Consider the following 22,729-nt stretch of genomic DNA (forward strand, 5'->3'; position numbering starts at 1 on the left):
AAAAGATTTTCAAATTATGTATCTGATAAGGGTTTCATATACTGAATATATATAAAGCACTCTTACAACTCAACAACAACGTGACAAACCAACTAAATAATGAGCAAAAAGATCTAAATGGACATTTCTCCAAAGAAATTACACAAATGGCCAAGAAGGACATAAAAAGATGCTCAACATCACTAGTCGTTATGGAAATGCAAATCGAAACTACCATGAGATACCAGTTACCCGCTAGAATGGCTATAATTAAAAAACAAAACAAAGAAAAAAAACTTTTAACAGAAAAAAAACAAGTGTTGTCAAGAATTTGGAAAACTGGAACCCTCACACACTGTTGGTAGGAATGTAAAATGGTACAGCTGCTGTGAAAAAGTTTGGCAGTTCCTGAAAAAGTTAAACATATAACTACCTTATGACCCTGCAATTCCACTCCTAGGTATATACCCAACATAATAGAAAACATGTCCATGCAAAAATATGTACACTAAAGTTCACAGCAGCATTATTGGTGATAGTCAAAAAGTAGAAACCCAAAAGTTCATCAACTGATGAAAGGATAAACAAATGTGGTATATCCAAAAGCAGAATGAGGTACATAACAACACTCAAGAACCTGAAAACATTATGCTAAGTAAAAGAAGCCAAACACAAAAGACCACATATTATATGATTCTATTTATGTGAAATACCCAGAATTGGCAAATCCATAGAGACAGAAAGATTAGTGGTAGCCAGGGAGTGGAGATATGAAGCAATAGCAAGTGACTGTTCAGTGAGTACAGGGTTTATTTTAAGGACGATAAAAAATGTTCTAAACAGGGGTGCCTGGGTGGCTCAGTCATTAAGCATCTGCCTTCAGCTCAGGTCATGATCCCAGGATCCTGGGATCGAGCCCCACATCAGGCTCACTGCTCAGCGGAAAGGCTGCCTCTCCCTCTCCCAACTCTCCCTGCTTGCGTTCCCTCTCTCACTGTCTCTGTCAAATAAATAAATAAAAATCTTTAAAAAAAAAAAGTTAAAAAAATGTTCTAAACAAACTAAAACGTTCTGGAATTAGACAGTGGTAATGGTGGCAACACAATGCGAATGTAAAAAAAGCCACTGAGTTCTAATATTTTAAATGGTAGAAATGAAAAAAATAAAAAATAAAATTATAGAAATCATTTTTTCCTCAGTGTAAAAAAAGAAAAACCCCATGAGATGGTAAGAGGATAGTCCTACATTATAGCTGAGATTCGCAAAGGTCAACTCACTTCCCTAAATTCAAATTAAAACCAAAGCTGGGGCACCTTCCAAAATCCTATTTCTTTAAAAAAAAAAAAAGATTTATGTATTTATTTATGGCACCCCTGAGTGACGCAGTCTGTTAAGCTTTGGGCGTTTGGTTTCCCCTCAGGTCATGATCTCAGGGTCCTGAGATGGATGGAGGACCCCCTCGAGCTCACGCTCGGCAGGGAATCTGCTTGAGATTCTCTCTCCTTCTCCCTCTGCCCCTCTCCACCGTGCTCTCTCTCTCTCTAAAATAAATCTTAAAAAAAAGATTGATTTCTTTTAGAGAGAGAGAGCACACAAGCGGGGGGGAGGGGCCCGGGAGAGGGAGAGAATCCCAAGCTGACTCCCCACTGAGGGTGAAGTGGGGCTCCATCTCACAATCCCCAGACCGCAACCCTAGCAGAAACCAAGACTAGGCTGTTCAACCGATTGAGCCACCGGTTGTTCCCTAAAACCTTCTTTCTAATCACTAAGCCACAACCAACATAAAAAAAATAATAATGAATTAATTAATTAAAACAGTTAAAATTCAACCCTAAGTCTCCAGTGGGTTTTCGTGTTTGTATTTGTTTTGGGGCAGTGTGGAGGCATGGATTTTGGGGATTGAGTGCGGACAGCGGGGTTGACCTATGGGGGAGTCCGGGGAGCACCCTCTGCCCCAGCCTGGGCACTTGGGGAGGACCAGCCGGCGCTGGGAGGATGCTGGGGCGGTCCAACACTCACCACAAAGGCCTCAAGACCGCCACACCTGCGCCTCCCCGTCCGCCTTCGCTGCTCAAGTGTGCGCGCTTTGTCCTCCGAGACAACCACCTCCGAACGCCCTCCCCAACCGCCCCGCAGCCGCAGCGCAGCCCGTTGTCCGCCTCGAGGGTCTTGACACCTCTGCGCGCTTCCCCGCTGGCGAGAGGACCCAGAGCGCGCAGCCCCGGGCTCCAACGCCCGCGCATGCGCCCACGTGCCCAAGAGCCCCCACCCACCCAGGCCTGTCCCTTCTCACCACCCACCTAACGCCGAGGTGGCCAGTCCAACTTCCCCGATTTCCCAACTGTTTCACTGCTTCCTCCTTCTGGCCTACTCCACAGTTCCGAAACTCTCCAACTACAGAGACTAGGAGGGGAGTGAGATGCTCACCTTGGCTGCAACATTTAAGGGGACGCCAACTCAGTAATCAAGATAAATATTTTAATTACGTTTTAATTTCCAAATAAATTAAATATAAAAATGTCATGAGGTGCTACATGGGAGGCTAAAGCAAAAGGGAAAAATCAGGAATCCTGACCCTGTTTTTATTAAAATTTTAATATTTTGTTCATCATGGATTTTTTTTGGTGTTTTAATTTTTTTCAATATTGCATCATTCAAAACAGTTTTAAAAAAATCTTCATTACTGTGTATTTTGAGTTCTGAATATGTCCCTTAAATTTGGCGCTGGAAGTGAGTACCTTAGCCACTGTGTTCTCCTCATGCTAGTGACCGCTCTGCCCTACTGTCACCTTCAGTATGGTAGTGGCAGAAAATCTAGAGAAGTACAAGGGGCAGGGCTGGGGGGCAGGCGGTTGGAGGGGATAGAATGGAACTTCCATAATTCCAGAAGCAGGCTTGCCTTGTCCCAGGACAAAGCCTCAGGGGAGGACAGGGAAGGGAGAGTTACACCTGTGACCTGTTTACCGGCCCCTACATTACTAATAAGTTTATTAATATTCTTTCTAATAAGTCATTATTACTAAGAGTACTTTCATCATTTTAATAATAAAGCAAAAAAACATCAATAACACCTAATAATACTAATATAATACTTGTTAATAATACACCAACCTGCTAAACACAACAAAATGATTTCATTTATGCCTCATCACAATTCTGGGAGGTTGGTTCTAATATTATCTGATTTTACAGATAAAGAAACAGGGTCAAGGTGGTAAAGTCTCTTGTACATCCAGAATGCACAAGTGGTAAAACCAGCATCCAAATCCACACTAGCTGATCTCAGAGCCCTTTCTTGGGAATCACTAATCAAGAAGCTCCTAATCCTCTACCTGTGAGTGATTTGGTGGGGATTTCATCAAGAAAGGCATTAGAATGCCAATTAAAACTTTAGAAACAAAATGGAATATGAGGACATCTGTTACAATGCATTACATCAATGAGTTAAACTAGGAAAACATTATATAGTTGGTACTTGAGCAATACATGTTTGAATTACACAGGTCTACTTCAGATTTTTTATAAATACAGTACAGTATTATAAATGTATTTTCTCTTCCTTATGATTTTCTTAATAACATTTTCTTTTCTCTAGCTTAAGAATACAGTATATAATACTAAATACAAATTATGTGTTCATTGGTATGTTTATGTTATGCTTATGTTATCAGTAAGGCTTCTTGGTCAACATTAGTTAAGTTTTGGGGAGTCAAAAGATATGTGTGGATTTTTGAGGGGATGTGTTAGTGCTCCTAACCCCCCTGTTGTTCAAGGGTTGATTGTAATCACTTCCATAAATCCCAAAATGTATATAAAACTCTTAACCATTCCAGATGAAAGCTCTTTCTAAAGTAGGCATAAAAGGGTGTTTATTTCTATGTCACTCAAAAGCATGCTATACCCCCCCACAGCCTCAGCCAAGTGATACGACACCACGACTTCAGTGACCCCCTCTCCCTCTGGAACATCTGGGGCAGGAGGGTGTTTGTTGTACAACTGGATGGTCTACTTTCAGTCCATACCTGCAAAACCAGCTTCTAATCTAGATTCTGGATCATGTTCTATAGTTGGACATCAGACTTGTGCTGGTCACCTGGAATTCAGAACCAACCAGCCTCCCTAAAATCACTGCTGCTACCACCAATCTGCAGAGGAGGAAGAAGGCTGCCCTACCCTTTTAGGAGGACTTCTTCCAAAGGTGGTAAAACCAGAACTTCATGTTTGGCAACTAAAATTTTACTAAGGACCTGTGTGACCTTACCCAAAGCCATGTAAGGAAGATGATTTTAGGTAATTCCCAAACCCTGTCTTTTAAATAGTTATGCATTTATTTTAATGCAAATTAAAAATGATTAAAACAGCACATTAATCTCCAATCGTATCCTAATTTTGCTTCTACTAAAGCTAAAGAAGGTATTATAATTTTTAACAAAATATATTAAGTAAATGATAAAAGAGATGTCATGAAGTATTAGAGCCTCCACAGAACCTGGCAGTTGGACTTCTAGTATATGTGGTCACCTAAAAATTCCCTTCTACCTGCCAGGTTATACAACTCCTGATCCCAGCCAGAGATATTGCATAACTTTCATTTTGAAAAGGTTCTGGAGGGGCACCTGGGTGGCTCAGTTAGTTAAGCGTCTGCCTTTGGCTCAGGTCATGATCCCAGGGTCCTGAGATCAAGCCCCATGGTGGCCTCCCTGCTCAGCAGGGAGTGTGCTTCTCCCTCTCCCTCTGCCCCTGCTTGTGTGCTCTCAATTTCTCTCTCACTCTCTCAAATAAATAAAATCCTAAAACACAAGAAAAGAAAAGAAGAGGTTCTGGAGCTTCAGGACCAGTAACTACTCTGTGTCATTGGCCCCAACAGAATTAATTCCATCATGACCAATTTTCCCAGTGCTACTTTACTGAGGACCTGGGTGATGATACCCAAAGCTTTGTAAGGAAAATGATTTGAGATGATTTGCAGACTAGTCTTATTCCTACAGGATTTTCTAGAAACAAATACAGGATCTTTCTACTTAACCAAAGCTCAGTAATTTAATTAACAATGGAAGCAAATAAACATCTGGCTCTCCTATTTCATGTCTCTTTTGGTTAGTGAGTCTTTGGTTTTCCTTCTTTTCCCCTGGAGAATAACAGACCAAACTCCTTACTTTCTTTATACCTCTATATTTTTTTAAAAGATTTTATTTATTTATTTGAGAGAGCACAAGCAGGGGGAGGGGCAGAGGCAGAGGGAGAAGCAGAATCCCCGCTGGGCAGGGAGCCAGATGCAGGGCCGGATCCCAGGGCCTGAGATCATGACCTGAGCCAAAGGCAGACGCTTAACAGACTGAGCCACCCAGGCACCCCATACCTCTATATTTTTTAAACCCAATAAATATGACATAATAATAACAACACAAATAATGGCCCATAAATGTTTCTGTAATCCCAGACCTGTGCTAAGTACATGACATATAGTTTATTGTGCCAAGACCTGTGCTAAGTACATGACATACAATTTATTTCATTGGTAAATATTTTGACACTTCCCCATGCACTGTCCTTTATTGCAATGTGACTATTTCCTAAAATATGCCCTACACAGCTCCCAACCTGATCTGTCTCCCAGACTACACTTTCACTCATCTGTTTCATCCTATACATCGGTGCAAGAATCATCTTTTTAAACAGTCAATTTTTTTGGAGTGTATTATTTCTTTTCAAAGAATCACACTTCTTAGCCTCCTGATTCCAAGAAGCATTCCCAGTTTTATCTTCTGGTGCTCCCAGACATTAGTTCCCACCCCAACACACACACCCTTGTTCCAACCCAACTCTGTCTGGCAAGACACTGTTCCCAAGGACTAGACAACATTCCTTCCATTCAGAGGCTTCACCTGGCCTGAAGTGCCCTCTTCTTCTTTCTGCCGATGTAGTGTTAACCATTAGGAATAGAGTTCTGGAGACTGACTACAAGGGCAGATCCCAACTCCTCTGCTGATATGCTGGGTGACCTTGGACAAAGCCCTTCACCTCTCAGAGCCTCAAATGGATAGCACAGCTAAAAACACCTACCTACCACAGAGGTTGTTGTGTAATTCAGTGAGATGATGCACATAAAATGCATGGTGCGGGACCTGGTATATAATAAAGATCAATAACCTGTCCCTGTTATCATTGTTGTTGTTGCTGTTACCATTAATTTTATTTGGGGCCTTGATTTATTCCCCATCCTTCATAAAACCTTCATCTAAGCAATCAACGTCAAAATGATCTCTTTTCTTTGAATTATCAAACACATTTATTTTTCCTGTCACTGATTTGACAGCTAGAATTTACTGCTCTGCATTGTTGGCTACCTTCCTGTGCACATACTGTCTTATTTCCTCCTCTCTAGAATAAGCTCTTTGATGAAAAGACCTAAGTCGTCTTATGCATTCTTAGACATTTTGGCTCTTGGTGTGACTGAGGCCATGACATCTTGTCCTGGGAACTTCCCCCTTTTTAAAAGGTGAAGGTTAGTTGAGTTAGCCCAAAAGAAAATTGTGCACTTAAAGCAGTCAATAGTCTGGGATCTGGAGGTGGGAGTGGGAGTAGGAGGGAGGTTGGGATAAGGGACTCCAGGTAGGGACAGAACCGAAAAGAAATGATTTTTTAAATCACTATCTCCTTTCATCTAAGATCTCCTAGCAGCAGGTAATAATTTAAGAAAAAGGGAGCCTCCACCACCATTTGCCCTCCGCCTCCCCTTTCCTGAAGAGGACGACTTGGGGGTGGGGGGAGAGTGAGGGTGGGGGCGCCTAAGCCCTTTGCAAGGAACGTGACTACAGCTAATTATAGGAATTGTGAAAGTGGACCCAAGAATACTAACTCCCAACCCACCGCCTGCCCTGCGATTCTGGGGAATCCATAGCTGGAGGGGACCCAGCTCTACCTACCGAGGCCAGAGGTGGGGCGGGGGGGGGGGGGGGCGCGGTTGGCGGAGACCCGCGTTGCTCCGCCCCCGAAGCTGGGCGGTGACCAGTAGGTGGCTCCGCAGCGCTGCGCGCTCATATAGGGAGCAGCCCCGGGAACTCGGAGTGCTGTGCCCTAGCTGAAATTAGAAGGTCGGTGGCGAGATGAGCCGGGCGCCAGCGTTCCTGAGCGCAGCCGAGGTGCAGGAGCACCTTCGCAGCTCCAGCCTCCTCATCCCGCCGCTGGAGGCGGCTCTGGCCAACTTCTCCAGCGGCCCCGACGGAGGGGTCATGCAGCCGGTGCGCACCGTGGTGCCGGTGGCCAAGCACAGGGGGTGAGTGAGGAAGGCCGGGGCTAGGGGCTGGAGAAACTGGAAAGATGGAAGGGGAGGCATGCGAAGGGAAGTGGCAGGAGAAAGGAAGAGAGGGCTTGCCTAATCATTGCTGGTTACAGCTGCCACCTAATATTTGCGCTAGCCACTGCGTCAAGTGGACGCTTTACAGGGATTTATCTTGTTTAATTCAATACATTCTCCAGATAGGTAGGTACTGATGCAGTCGTTTTACTGATGGGGACAATTGAGACTCAGAGAGGTTAAGTGACTTACCCTAGGTGACATAGCTAGTTAGTGGCAGAACTAGGATGGTTTTTCTCATCCAGAGCCAGACTCTTGAACCTGCTCTGCATACTGTCTAAAGGAAAGGCAGAGGAATGGGGGGAGGGAGAACAGTAGGGCAGTGACAGAGGAAAGAGAAAGGAAGGTATACGGGGACTTGACAGGACACCCCAGTATTGGTAGGAAGGAGTTGGAGCTACTCCCTCTCTCCTTGTAGCTTCCTAGGGGTCATGCCGGCCTACAGTGCTGCAGAGGACGCCCTGACCACCAAGTTGGTCACCTTCTACGAGGGCCACAGCACCGCCTCCATGGTCCCCTCCCACCAGGCCACTGTGCTGCTCTTTGAGCCCAGCAATGGCTCCCTTCTGGCGGTGAGCAAACTCCCTGCCCTGGGGTGAAATGGGGCCCCTGGGCCCAGAACTAGCCTCAGAAGTTAGTTCTCTGAGAGAGCTGGGTGGAGTTTTTGATTGTGACCACACGTGCCTCTGTCTGAGTGATGTGATATCTCTGGATACCAGCAATGGTAGAGGTTATCTGTGACCATGTAATCTGTTTCTAGGACTGCCTGAAGATGCATAATCCAGCACCAGAGCCCACTGCTGCTTCAAGTATGTGACAGACAGTGTGGAAGTCATAATCTCATCATTCTTGTAGATGCTCTTGTCCTGCACCAGTTACTCCAATATACAGTTTGATCAAACTCAGTAGCCAAGGCAACATTTATTTAGTGAATCTCTATAATGTGGAAGAAAAGGAGTGTCCTGTAATCCCTGGGAGTCTTCCCTGAGAGATACACAGTAACCTCTTTTAACATTTAATGATAGTATCAAAATAGAGCAGTAGCCCATTTAGGGAGCACTTTGTATGTGTCAGGAATAGTTCTGAACACTTGACATGTATTAACTCTCTTAATACTTAGAACCACTCTATGAGGTAAGTAGTAGAACTTGCCCCCATTTTATAGATGAGGAAGCTGAGTCATAGAGCAACGATGCCCATCTTACCCAGGTTTATATAACTAATAAGTGGCATGGCTGGATTTCAGACCTACTCAGCCCAAGTCCATGCTCTCCGGAGACTATGTCTACTACCTTTCTAACTGCCACTTACTGAGCACTTACCATGTGCCAAGGAAGAGAAATTGATCTCAGTTATGACAACATTCCTCTATGGGAGTTTTTAATTCACACACACCCCCCCTCCCAATTTCTGTTGAGGTCCCTGAGGCTCAGAGTAGTTGAGCCACTTTGCTTGAGGTCACACAGCTGGTTCGTGAAAGGCCTAGGGAACCATTGCTAGACCTGGCTGACTATGGAAGTTGTACTCTTTATTCATGTGCTCTGTGCCCTCTACCCTGCAAGCTGGCTCTGACACCAGGCAGTTGAGTTGTTATCAGGAACGATCTCCTTCATTCCACGCAAACCTCCTCTGGATCTTTAAATCCTCCTCCCCTGAATTTCAGGCTCCCCAGGGAATCTGGCTGTATACATTACACTTCAGTAGTGGTTAGGAGTGCCCCTTGCTCACTGTCTCTCTTTTCCTCCAAGGTCATGGATGGAAATATCATAACTGCAAAGAGAACAGCCGCGGTTTCTGCCATCGCCACCAAGGTAAGACTAGGGCCAGGCTGTACTGTGAAGGTTTGCTGGAGAGTAGGATTGGGTGTCTACAGCTCGAAAGCCTAAGGGAGATGTGAGGAACTTATTTCGGTGTTCCTTTGGACATAGCTGGAACTCCATATGGCAAATATGGGATGTCAGGTGAGCACAGTGATTCATGAAATTATTAGCTACCATTTAATGAGCACTACTAGACTCTAGGTACCCTACATAAAATATTCCCGATCTTCACATCAACCTTGCAAAGTAGATATGATTATCTCCATTTGCCAGGCTTAGCAAATGTGGCTCAGAGAGGTTAGGTGAGTTGCCCAAGATCACACAGCTACTAAGTGGCAGAGCAAGACTTTAAAATTTGACGTCTATGACTCCCAGGACTGCTTTGCGGCCCCCGTACTACACTGTGATACACAGTGTGGTTGCCCCATAGGCCAAAGCCAAGAAGCCGAGGGGGAGCTGAAGAGATCTGAGCAGACTCATGTGTTCATTCAGCTAGTACTGCCTGAGATCCTACCATGTGTTGGGCCCTGTTCTAAACATCAGGGATATGGCAGTGTACAAAACAGACATGAGAGGTGAGACAATAAACAAGATGAAAAGTTTGATTTGCCAAGAAAATAATTAACCAACAACAAATTCCTTTTGAGTTTAATAATATACTAGGATTTGCTTAAAAAAAAAAAAACCCACTACCAGCAGAAAACAGACAGTGTGCTGGATGACAATAAAGCAGAATCGAGAATATTGGGGAGGGGTGACATCCCAAATTATCCAGGAAGGACCTCACCCACCCAAAAGGTGACATTTGAGGAAAGACTGAAGGAATCGAGTGAGTGAAGAGGGGAGGGGGACACTCTCCAGGCGGAAGAGAAAGCAAGTGAAGGGGGTGGTGAGGTTCCCAAGCAGTGTCAGGGCATCCTACAAGAAAAACAGTATTTTTAGAGGTTAGGGTTAAGAAGAGGAAGCTTGGAAAACCGGGTGTCTTCACATGAAATGGAGAAGTCCAAGGTCTGCTGATGCTGGTTTATGATGCCTGAGCATAAAGGAAGTGTGGAACGTGGGGAGCAGCAAAGACCAGGTGTTCAGATCGTGAGAGTGTTAAGATCTTCTAAACACAGGATGGGGAGGGAAGAATGTGAGGATTAATCTGGTAACTGTGTAGAAAGGGGGCAGACTACAGTACAGAGCTGGACGAACTGGGTTTTTGAATTATGTCCAGACCCAACTCAGACTGAAATGATCAAAGGACTCCTTGAGGTATATATGTTCACTGGTACAGTACTGCCTTACATTTGTTTGTAAAGGTCTTGTCAAAATAATTTCCAACCCATTGTCTTGACATGTCCCTGGGTTTCTGTGAGGAAGGCAAAGAAAGCATTATTGACCTCATTTGTTGTGGGAGGAGATGGAGGCTAGTGCTTCCCCGAAGTCACATAGCTGCAGGGTCTTCCGAGGCCGCCTGGTCTTCTTGGCCCAGGTCTGTGGTTTTCATCCCAAGCTTGGCAGCAGCATCACCTGGAGAATATTTTTAAAAATTCAGATCCCCAAACCATGGATCTGAAATCACTGTGGGGGGAGGCCCAAGACACTAGTTATTTTTTTCAATAGTCTCTGGTTAATTCTGATGATCAACCAGTTTTGGAAATCAAACTCTTTTATTTTAAAATATTTTTAAAATATATTTATTTGAGAGAGAGAGAGAGAGCATGAGTGAGGTGAGGCACGGGGGGGGGGAAACAGGCTTCCCACTGAGCAGGGAGCCCAAAGCCAGGCTCAATCCGGGGATTCCAGGATCATGACCTGAGCCAAAGGCAGATGCTTAATCAACTGAGCCATCCGGGCGCCCTGCGGAGACCAAACTCTTATAGCATCCAGTTACACTGTACTTTTTTGCATTGATAAAAATCTGCACTCCCACAAGAGTTGAGATTCATTGAGTTGATGCTTCAGAGCTTAGGCTGAAATGTCACAGCTTTATGCCCAGGGATGCAGATGGGTTATTTCAATAAGGAACAAAGGGTCTGTTATACTTTTTTGCCCTGGAACAGAGAATGTTTTCTTTTCTACCACTTCTCTTTCATTTAGCGCTTCAGGAAGGAAGATGAGATGTATAGGAAGTTTTCAGGCCTGGCAGTCACTGTAACTTCTTTGCATTTGGGTTGCACATAACCTGGGTTGAGGACTCTGACATGCTTTCTCAAGGTGACAATATATATGAGGGTTTATCCCTGGCATGCATTTATTCAACAAATATTTGAGTGCCCATCAGGAGCCAGGCCCAGTGCTCAGCCTGGGGCATAGAATGGTGAGCAAAACCAGATAACAGTACCTGCCGTCATGGAACACAGAGTCTATTTGGGGAAACAAATATTAACCCAAAGATCATACCAATAAATGTGAAACCGCAACACTGACAAATACATTGAATGCAAGAGATGAAGTGCTATGAGAGTGTATAACAGGGGGTCTTTGGGATTTGGGAAGGCTTTTCCTGTGTAAAAAATATCTGAGCAGAAATTTGAAGGTTAGTAGGAATTATTTGTGCAGGACAGAAAGGAAAGTATTCTGTGAAGGGGAAAGAACCTGTCCAAAGGCCCTATGGTTGATGGAAGCACATGTGCTTGGGAATCTGCAAAGAAGATGAGAGGCTGAAGGACAAGAAATGCAGGGGAGCAGGGGAGCATGGCCTGAGAGGGGGCTGGAGAGATGGCAAGGCTAGACTGATGCAGTGCTATTCATTAGCAAATGCAGATGAAACACACACTTTCAAACTTGACCGTAAGAAACCTAGCAGATTCATATACATGTTTTTAATTATCTGCAATGGGAAAAGAGTGAAGTGCCACTGGTGCTGTTATTTTTTTAAATGAATCTTATAAATGTTATACTATTTAGAGAAAGGGATGTCAATGGTAACCTTATTACCAAGGCAATAAATTATCAAGACAACCAATCAGAATTAGAGATTTAGTTTCAGAAGCTGAAGATTACTTTTACAGGACACTGCAGCCATTTCTGGAACCCACGTATACTTCTAAGAATAGATTCATATTAACTGAGAACAGAAAAACAAACTGATTTAGTTAAGGAAAAATCATCTAATTCTCCTTGTTGCGTAAGAGCATAAGACTGAGAGTTGTGTGGATATTGTAATTCCGAAAACTTTTCAAGTCAGATAACTTTAAACGATATTTTATGGCACAAGATGGTATCTCTCCTTCTGCAGCTAAAGGAGAGATGAACATCTGCTCACATTTCTGAGACTCCGTTTTGCTAGTGATTAATAATTCAAGAGACTTTCACTTTTAAGATTACATTCCAGAAATGCTATAATTAACATTGTAAGAAAGAGTAGGCCCAAGGAACTCAAATTTTACTAAATGAAATAGAGAAAAGGCAAAAGAGGGTCTTATTTAATATGGATGGCTTGAGGGGCAAGTGATATCCTCTATACCAGTGGTTCTCAATGCGGAATCATTTTGCCTCCTGCCTCAAGGACATTTAGGCATGGGAGACATTTTTGGTTGTCACAACTAGGGGAGGTAGGGGATGCTGCATCTAATGGATAGAGGCCAGGGGATGCTGCTAAACATCCTGTAATGCACAGGACAACCCACCCACCCACCCCGGCCAACAAAGAATTATCCAGCCCAAATGTCAGTTGTGCTGAGGTTTAGGAACCTCACTTTATTTCTTATATGTAATAGTAGATATGTGCCAAATCTGTGCACATAAGACTCTCTCTGTCCTCATGGGCTTGCAGACTGGGACAAGAAAATGAATCTGTAAACAAGTAAGCGCTGTCAAGTGGTGACTTGTCCCAGGGAGGTCAGAATGACTTCACTGGAGAGGCGACACTTGATAGCTGTTGATCATAAACCCCACTCCCAAACACAGGAGAAAGAATGTGGGCTTTGGAGAATGAGAGATACGGTTTGGAGCCCCAAGGTGCCATTTCATAGTCGTAGGCCTCTGAGCAAGTTACTTAACCTCTCTGGACCCCAATTTCTTCATCTGGAGGAAGATGATAAAAGTCGGAGTGCCTAGCTCACAGGGTCATTGGCTGCTCTAAATGTGATCATGAGGGTAAAGCGTTGGCATATATGAGGTGCTCAGTGAAGGCTCCTTTCTCCTTTCCACACTCCATAGAGGGAAAATTGAAACACAAAATGCCATCTCCTTCAATGCCCAAGAGACAGTGAGGGAGCTGAAGATAGGGCGGAAGGCTCCTGATATTCAAACTGTGTCTGTCCTTCACCTGGCCATTGCTTCTCCCTTGACCTTCACCACCTCACTTCTCTCCAATAGTTTTTGAAACCACCCAGCAGTGAGGTGTTGTGCATCCTTGGGGCTGGGGTCCAGGCCTACAGCCACTACGAGGTCTTCACAGAGCAGTTCTCCTTTAAGGAGGTAAGTCCAGGGAAGGTTGGGGGAGAAGAGGGGAGGGAGCAGTCGGGGCCTTTCTCTCTTCTCCTTCACTGCGACTCGGGCTATTCTGAAATAGTTAGGTCGAGAGTCTGATCTAGACCACTCTTTTAATGACTTGCCCGGAAGTCCTGTTGGAGGCGAAGAGACCTGAATCACTTGTCTCCAGTTTCTCCATTCCTAGGGTATGCCAGAGGATACAGCAAACCCACATGGTTAAAGGATTATGTTATATCCATTATATACATTCAGTTTTCCTTTTGGTCCCTCTCTGTGCTTCTCTGAGGAGAATCTAGGAGTCTTTAGGTATTCATGGGTATGGGCCCACAAACTGAGAATGAGGCCTAGAGGGCAAGAGACCACAGCACCCTGCTTCCACAGCCCAGACGTTGGTCCACTTTTCCTCAGTCATGCCTCCCACTTCTTATGGGAACGTTTGATGTTACTTTTATTTTTGTACGTGTGTGAAAGGGATAGGGCAGATTTAAAATACGATATTTTTTTATTTTTTTATTTTTTAAGATTTTAGTTATTTGAGAGCGAGAGAGAGCACAAGTGGGAGAAGGGGCAGATGAAGAGGGAGAAGCAGACTCCCCTCTGAGCAAGGATCCCCACACAGGGCTCGATCCCAGAATCCTGGGATCAGGACCTGAGCCAAAGGCAGTTGCTTAACAGACTGAGCCACCCAGGCGCCCCAATATGACATTTAAAAAAAAAAGATTTACTCATTTTAGAGAGAGAGAGAGAGAGAGAGAACATGGGGTAGGGAGGGGCAAAGGGAGACGGAGAGAGAGAGAATCTCAAGCACACTCCCCGCTGAGCAAGGATTTCCCCACACAGGGCTCAATCCCACAACCCTGAGATCATGACCTGAGCCGAAATCAGGAGTTGGCGGCTCAACGGACTGAGCCACCCAGGCACCCCTTAAAATACGACTTTTTAATGATTAAAAATAATACCTCTGCTTTGGCAAATATAAACTATAAGGAAGAACAAAGAAAAATGCCTTTTATCTGTTTTCAAAGATAAGCAGTTAACACTTTCCAGTCTTCTCATTAGCTTTTCATAAAGTGGTTTCCATCATGTTAGATATACCCAGTTGTATATCCTATCTTTTCATGAGATGTTCTAACACCATCACTTTTCAGATTACCCATTTTTTGTATCTGTTTGCATAATTTTTTATCAAGAAGGGTGCTCTGGGTAACCATTCTCCTTTGATAGGGCATACTGTATTGTTTTTTACCTTGGTTGATGAACTTAGGCATAACATTTACTTCTGTATTTCTTACGTTTCCTTATGAGAGATTCTTTAGGCCTTGTTTTCTGTTGAGGCTTGACAACCCCCACTCCACACATGGAATTCTGCTAAGCAAGCTAGCGAGTCCCCACCTCCTGGTGAGGCTAATGACCCGGCTCCCGCCAGCATCGGCCAGGATTCTAACTGTAGCTACTACTTTTGACTTTTTCATCCCCTGCACTATTCACTCCTCAAACCCTTCTGATCTTCAACCCCCCACATACCTTTCAGAGATCAATTTATTCCATGCAGAGCGCTGCCATAGAATCCCACATCCGCTAGGACTCCTTTACAGAGTCTCAAACACGAAGTGGGAGCTTGATGCTGACTGTGCCCACTTACTAGGTACGTTTCGTAGACATGAAAACTTAGACTGCGTGAGGTTAAGTCATTTCAGGAGTGAGCGGTATGTGATAGAGTGAGGATTGATTCCAAGCCTGTCGAGCTCCAGAACTTGCCCTGCTAATTTTTAAGTTATGTAGTAGCTATTAAGCTATGGAGGCTGGGTATCCCTGGCTAGAACTGAAAAACTGCCCCCGCTTCTTGCAAGGAGAAAGGAGTAGAGAAAGGTCATTTTCAAACAATTTTTGATTTTGATTTGATTTTTGATTTTATTTTAATTTTTGAAAAAATTAATTTTCAAATAATTTGGTCAGGTGTCTGCCCCGATTAATGCTGTGCCCTTGATCAAATGTTCTTTCTCCATAGGAGATGATTTAAATAACCACAGCCCTTACCCTAGAGAGGCTCAACTTTCCCCTGGTACCCCTGGGCTTGATGAAACTTAAAACAGCCAAACAATCATGGCACCAATGTCCCTCTTGTTACCCCCCAATGAAGGTGAGGATATGGAACCGCACCAAAGAAAATGCAGAGAAGTTTGCGGACACGGTTCAAGGAGAGGTACAGGTGTGTTCCTCAGTCCAGGAGGCTGTGACAGGGGCAGATGTGATCATCACAGTCACCATGGCAACAGAGCCCATTTTGTTTGGTGAATGGGTGAAGCCAGGGGCTCACATCAATGGTAAGTAGAGTGGCTCCATGAGCATGGGTAGGTGGTGGCCAGAGTTGTCCCTAGGCTGGACCAAGTGGGTGCATCTGCAGAGCTGTTTTACCCATGCAAAATGACCAAACTTTTTAAGGTCCTCAGAAACATGTGAGCCTTGAAAAACAATATTCACTCAAAAATATGAAACAAAAGTCACAAGCCTGAAACTTATAATAAATTTAATTAAAGCTCTATAAAATGTAACATTATGGCAAGTGGTCAGTCACAGCTAAGTTCTTAAATGTAATGAAATTTAAATCACAAAAGCCAAATGATTCATTCTTTCTTAACAATACTTAGAATTAACCCCCCCAAAAGAGTTTTTTAATTACGGCACAAAAGATATTTAATGTGACTTGTAGATGCTCCTTAGTATGTGTGCTCAGACAGGCGGGAATCCAAACATAAGAGTTCCTGGGGCTTCTGAAGATTCTCAAATGGCTCTGGAGTTTACAGCAAGAACTGGTCTATATTAAATACTTACCATTGCAGGTGCTGTTCTAAATTCTTTATTTGTATTCTATCATTCAGTCCTTACAACAACCTTATGAGGTAGGAGCTATTATTATCATGACCCTCATTTTATAGGTGGGCAAACCAAGGCATGGAGAGATTAAGTAACTTGCCCAAAGTCAGAGGTTCTTAGTGGTAGAGCTGGGATTTGAACTGGGGCGATCTTACCCTCAGAGCCCAAGCTCTTAAATTATGTTCTATATTATCTTACAGTAAGAAAACTGGAATCTGGTGTGTAAGGAGGCAAATACTAGGGATTTAAACATGTTATTGGTGCCCTATGTTTTAGTGACAAGCATATGATGTGATCTCAAAAGCTAAGAATTCTGTACACACTGGCAGATGAGCAGGCAGGAGCCAAGTGTCATGATTATGCATCTAATCACAAATGTGTACTGAATTCCTACCATGTGCCAGGCACTGTTCTAGCTGCTGGGCAGACCAAAATAAGCCAGCACTCCAGGTCATTGCTTTCCTGGTACTTACATTCTAGGGAGGGGAAATAAGTAAAAAATAGGTAAACGAATAGATGAACTGATGGTTCCAGCTAAAGATCAAGTTCTGTGGAGGAGACAAAAGTGTGGCATGTCCCTGGAATGGGCCAAAATGAAGTGACGGTCTCAGCCCACGTGGGACTGGTGTTATGATGTGGATCCAGGGGTAAGTAGGCAAGAGATGGGTCAGTTCTGGTTTTCTGGACAGTAACACCATTTGTGGAAGGTCATTGGAAATCATGAGAAACCAGTTCTTGGTGAAACAGATGAGAGCTGAATCTTCAGCAAGACAGACTTGATTTTTTTTTTTCAGCCTAAAGCAGCATGTATTTATTATCTTGCAGTTTCTGTGGTTTGGGGAGCCTGGGCAGGGTTCAGCTGGGTCCTCTGCTCACACAAGAGGGAAATCAAGGTGTTGTCCAAGCTTCGGTCTCATCTAGAGCCCAGAGAACCTCTTCCGGGCTCAGGTGGTTGTGGCAGATTCTTTACATTGTAGGATAAGAGTGCCCGTTTCCTGGGGGTGACTCTCAGCTCCCAGAGGCCGCCCACGTTCCTTGTAATGTGGATGCTCCGTCTTCAAAGCCAACAACAGGGAATCTCTCTCACACTGTGAATCTCCAGGAAGAGCTGCCTTGATTGTGAGTCAAGGCATCTCTTCTGTTTCCCTAGCCTAAAGACAAAATTGGTTTATGTGTTTACAGAGGCATCAAATATACTTCAGGAAAGTATGTTACCAGTGCGGCTGACAGGGAAACACCAACAACAGATTTTACTTACTTTGCAACTTGGCTAAGAGATAGGCCCAATTCCACCCTTGCTCGCATTTCCCTCATCCTGCCCCCGCACCCCCCCTTCCCCAGCCAGGGTCTGACCCTCGCCCATTCTAGCTCCCCTGAAGCAAGGCCAGGGCCCAGTCTAAATCAGGCCCCTCCCTTTGCTGCCTGGCCCACCTCCATCTGCCCAAGTGGCCTCACAACAACCCTTTGAGAACTCGCCCTGCTCAGAAGAACTGGGGCAGGGAGGGTTTGCAGGGAGACATAAGGGCGATGAGAAGAGGTGGCTTGAGAAGCTAGGGTTTTTCCCACCAGCTTATGATTTATTTACGAGCTTCATTTAGTTCATGCTTTTGTTCTATAGAACTCCCCACACAAATGACCTTCAAGAAGGACATTTTTACACCCCTCTCTTTGAAAATTAGAGTGAGGGACAACAGTGGGAGCGGGAACAAGCAGAGAAAACTGGACACAGTGTGAGAAGGCACATAAATGCTGCCTTATGTTGGCGTAAGGCTTTATAGCGGTTTCCAAAGACTAGCTGGCCATGGCTGGATCCAACCAGCAGATGTGTTTTGTTTGGACCATAGTGTGCTCTAAAAATCAAGAAATAACACATGCAAATAGATTTCCTGCTTCTCTTAAAAAAAAAAAAAAAGGAGGAAGGGGAGACTAACGGCAGCCCTGCATTCTCACATGGCCACAATTAGCCAGAGCTGAAGGATGATTGCCTTCTTGACAAGGGCCTGCTTTCTTCTGTGAACTTAGGTCTCCACCATTTCCAATGCAGTCCCTCTGACCAGCTTTGCCCCTGTCCATTACCTTCCGGGCCCTGCAGGCATTTGGTGGCAGCCTCTACCTTATCTTTTGTGCCAGGAGGCATGATTCCTTGGATTCATCATTATGCCCCTGAGCTCTCTGCAAAGGATGTGAAATCTCGGGGCCAGGATGGAGCCAGTTTCCTCTTTATCAGGGCTTCTCCATGACCCTGGTGCTGGGCTCTTCTCTCATGAGTTAACAGAGAAATGAATGGTTGGGGGTGAGGAATGAGAATGATTCAAGAGCAAGCAGATTGGCAGAAGATGGAGGAGCATGGGGTAGGAATAAGCTGTAGGTGATGTCTCTGTTTCAGGGTTCTTGTAAAGAAGTCGCTGCCCCGGCTAAATGGAAGAGGTGTGAAAGGCAGGGCTCCCTCTGAGCCATTAGGTGCACATATCAGATACAGAACCATGGCAAGCACCTTCACTTCTTTGAACCTCTGTGTGTGCATCTTTTAAGTGAGAATCAGACACGAAGCGTACTTGTGAGGACTATAAATAATATGTGTGAAACATCCCACAGCTAGTAGGCAACCAATAAATGAATGCTAAGTTGCCTCGAAATCTTTTAGAAAGATCGTGATATGAAATGCAAAAAAAAAAAAAAAAAAGAAGGCAGGCATTCTTACTGATGAGTGTTCATTCCTGCTGATTGGAAGGGGTTGGCATGGGGAAATGGGGGCATCCCAAATCTGAATATTCCCATGTGTCCTAGGTCACCTCCTTTCCCCCACCCCTCTTCCATTCTTTGGCATGTGTAGTGTCCCTTGCCACTGTTTCTGGGCTCACGGTCTGTTTTGCTGTCTCTTAGCCATCGGAGCCAGCAGACCCGACTGGAGAGAGCTGGACGACGAACTGATGAAACAGGCTGTGCTTTATGTGGACTCCCAGGAGGCCGCCCTGAAAGAGTCTGGAGATGTCCTGTTGTCAGGGGTGAGCGCCTCTTCCTGGCAGGATGCTGTCCAGCTGGCCTCACAGGGATCCCAGGGTTTCATTAACCTCCCCTTCCACTGGACTGCTCCAGACCTTGGTCACCCCCACCTCATTGGGGGGGTGCCAGCTCCCAAAACATCTCCCAACCCTTTCTAATCCCCTTCTGAATTAATGTGGCCATTGTGGTATTGACATGTGTTTTCCTGTCCCCTTTGCCTGGAGAGAGCAGCATGATGGACTTTTCCGTCAGACTGAGCCGTCCTATAAGGCAGTAAGATTGGGAGATAAGTGCCTGGATACCTTTGCAATGTGGCCAACAAGATAGGACTGGGGTTGGCCACTTTCTGGCCTTATTCTTTTGTAATCAGAACATGGGAGCAAGAAGAGGGCTGCCAAAATGAGTGTTTAGATAAGAACATGCTGATTTTCTCACTGACACACTGTCTTGGCTAGACATTCTGCCAGCCACAAACTTATATCTCTACATTCATGGTATCATAAAGGCAGATGCTATGCAAAAAAAATATATATATGTATATATATACATATATATATGTTTTTTTTTAATGGGGTAGCCAGTTTACACATGGTCTTTTTGTCAAGTTTCTCCCTTACCCAGTTGTGGGTGCCCTCCCTGCCCTCCCTCAGAAGCTGGCTGGAGTGGACATTGGCTCCATGGCCTGGGTCAGTGTGTGTTCATTTCACAGGCCGAGATCTTCGCTGAGCTGGGAGAAGTGGTGAAGGGAGTGAAGCCAGCACACTGTGACAAGACCACGGTGTTCAAGTCTTTGGGTAAGGACTCCAGCTCCCAGAGCATACATCCAGCCAGAGCACAGCGCAGGTTTGCCCATTGGTAGAAAGAGGAATGAGTCACCCGACTCCATACCTGAGTCATGAAATCTGTCATTTGGGTCAGTTATTTACATGTCTTAGAATAGTGGGTAAGCCCGTGAACTCTGGAACTGGGCGGTCCTGGACTGGCTTTCCCTCTCTGCTACTCCCTGGACATGCATCCTTGGGCAAGGGACCTCAGCTGTCTAAGCCACGGTCTCTTCACTGCCTGTTACCTCCAGTGTTTATGAGAATTCAGTGATGTGTGTGTAAAAGGATTTGCACATAGCAACTGTCAGCAGTAAACCATTTAGACTTAGATCTAAATGAAAGGCAGAAAAATCAAATAAGATTAAAAAGAGAGAGGGAGACAAACCATTAGAGACTCTTAATCATAAGAAACACACTGAGGGTTGCTGGAGGGGTGGGGGGGATGGGGTAACTTAGTGATGGGCATTAAGGAGGGCATCTGGTCTAATGAGTGCTGGGTGTTAGATAAGACTGATGAATCACTAAACTCTACTGAAATTAATAATACACTAGGTGTTAACTAATTTGAATTTAAATAAAACCAAAAAAATAATAATAAAATAAATGAAAGTCAGAAGGTATCCTTCAGAGGTGGGGGTGGGGGATAAAGTTGTTACAAGACAGGGAACTTAAGGGAAATGGAAGGGAGACCCACTGGAAGAGACCCACGCAGAGAGTACAACCCGAGACCTCCTTTTTTCCTTCCTTCCCCACCCTCCTACTTGCTGATTTGAGAAGGGCTGCCATGGGGAGCCCTCTTGCCACCAGAGTTGTGCAGGCAGAAGCCCAACCAAGGACGGGCTCCCAGTGGCCGGTCTGCCCCTCAGCCCCACCAGATCTAAGGAAATGGACACACATGGTAACGAGCTGATAGACAGCTGTTACACCTAAAATATTGAAATTCTCCCAAACTGGTTGATAAATAGTTGCTTCCCTGAGCCCCTCAGAAATGTCTTCTGCCCCGCTCTTAAGATCTTCCCTATTTCCTATGATCAAGCACCCAAAGCTTTAATGCTTGGCAGAACATTAAGAGTGCTCTGGCCCCCTAGCATCCATGTCAGTCAGTCAGTATCCATGCCTTGCCGGCTTTTAAATATTTTAAAAATCTCTCATGCACAGAGAGACAGGCAAAAGCAGTATAAACTTTACCCAGTGCCTGGTTCAAAGACATTATACTGATCCAGTTGTGACAGAAAGTTTCAGAGTTCAGAGCAGATCAGAAGTCAGCAACCCCTTCAGGAGACAACACTACAGGTCTGCTCTACCCTTTTTGAGCAATGTTTGTTTTCTTGCTTTGGGGATTGTTTTATTGGCACATCTTTTCATCTAGCAGATGCATATTAAACACCTATTATGTATCAGACTCTGTACTGTGTGTGGTGGTGGCTACGAAAATTAATAAAAATCAGCCCCTGTCCTTTGAGAACATACACCCACTTGAGGTTAAGTTATGTATCCCAAACAAGACAAGTGGGGTTGCTGAAGGATGCACAGTTTGGACTAGACCAAGGGTCCACAAACGATAGCCTGTGGGCCATACTAACCCCACCACCTTTTTTTGTCCTGCCTTCAAACTAGGAATGGTTTCTAATGAAATGACTGGGAAAAAAAACAAAAGAATAAGAATATTTTATGACAGATGAAAATTATATAAAATTCAAACTTCAGTGTCCATAAAGAAAATTTTATTGGAACATGGCCAGGATCATTTGTTTACCTATCATGTAGGACTGCTTTTGCAGTACAATGGCAGAGTTAATTGCAAGAGACCAGAGGGCCTGCAAAGCCTAAATATTTACCATCTGGCCCTTTACAGAAATTTTTCTGACCCCAGAACTAAACTTTGAAGGACACTTAAAAAAATGTGTTTGGTGGGCATTGCTCACTTAGCATCTTTTCCCTGCCTCACCCTCTCCCTTGACAGCCCTTCCAAGCCTAAGCTCACCTCTGGATATCAGTCTGTGTTACCCCCATGAGCATTAGCAGCACGGACCATGTATTGGGAGACTGCCAGTCACAGGGCCTGGGCTGTTCCAGGAAAAGTTGTTCTGACAAAAAGTGAGCCACATTTCTGTCCATTCCAGGAATGGCGGTGGAAGACATGGTTGCAGCCAAACTAGTGTATGATTCCTGGTCATCTGGTAAATAAAACGAAGGAACTTTGCATTGAGGTAGAAGCTACAGCTCAAGGGATGTTGTTACCAGCTGTCTTGTGATTTCTAGATCAAATGAGGGAGCCCAGTGCCTAGTGAGCTATAGTTTTGAGCTTATTGTGTCTTACCTTCAACAATGAGATCCCCATTTGTGTGTGTAGTTGGAAAGCAAAACTAGGTGGCCATTTCTTCTGTTTCACCTGATTATAGTAATACTCCCTTTCCCCTGTATTTCACTGCATTTTGTAATTCCTT

The 22,729-nt window shown here is 44.5% G+C and overlaps 1 protein-coding gene across 1 annotated transcript; it reads left to right on the forward strand.

The window, feature by feature from the left end:
• Positions 1 to 7,085: 7,085 nt before the first annotated feature.
• CRYM (crystallin mu) lies at positions 7,086 to 22,470 on the forward strand. Its single transcript, XM_028095256.2, has 8 exons — positions 7,086 to 7,255; positions 7,755 to 7,908; positions 9,085 to 9,147; positions 13,465 to 13,566; positions 15,722 to 15,905; positions 19,339 to 19,460; positions 20,168 to 20,252; positions 22,406 to 22,470. The coding sequence occupies exons 1-8, from the start codon at positions 7,086 to 7,088 to the stop codon at positions 22,468 to 22,470; spliced, it is 945 nt and encodes a 314-aa protein (XP_027951057.1).
• Positions 22,471 to 22,729: the final 259 nt, after the last annotated feature.

Source organism: Eumetopias jubatus, unplaced genomic scaffold (genome assembly GCF_037043125.1).
Source record: "Eumetopias jubatus isolate StellerSeaLion01/CBP00866 unplaced genomic scaffold, mEumJub1_p1.0 scaffold_12, whole genome shotgun sequence".
Taxonomy (NCBI): domain Eukaryota; kingdom Metazoa; phylum Chordata; class Mammalia; order Carnivora; family Otariidae; genus Eumetopias; species Eumetopias jubatus.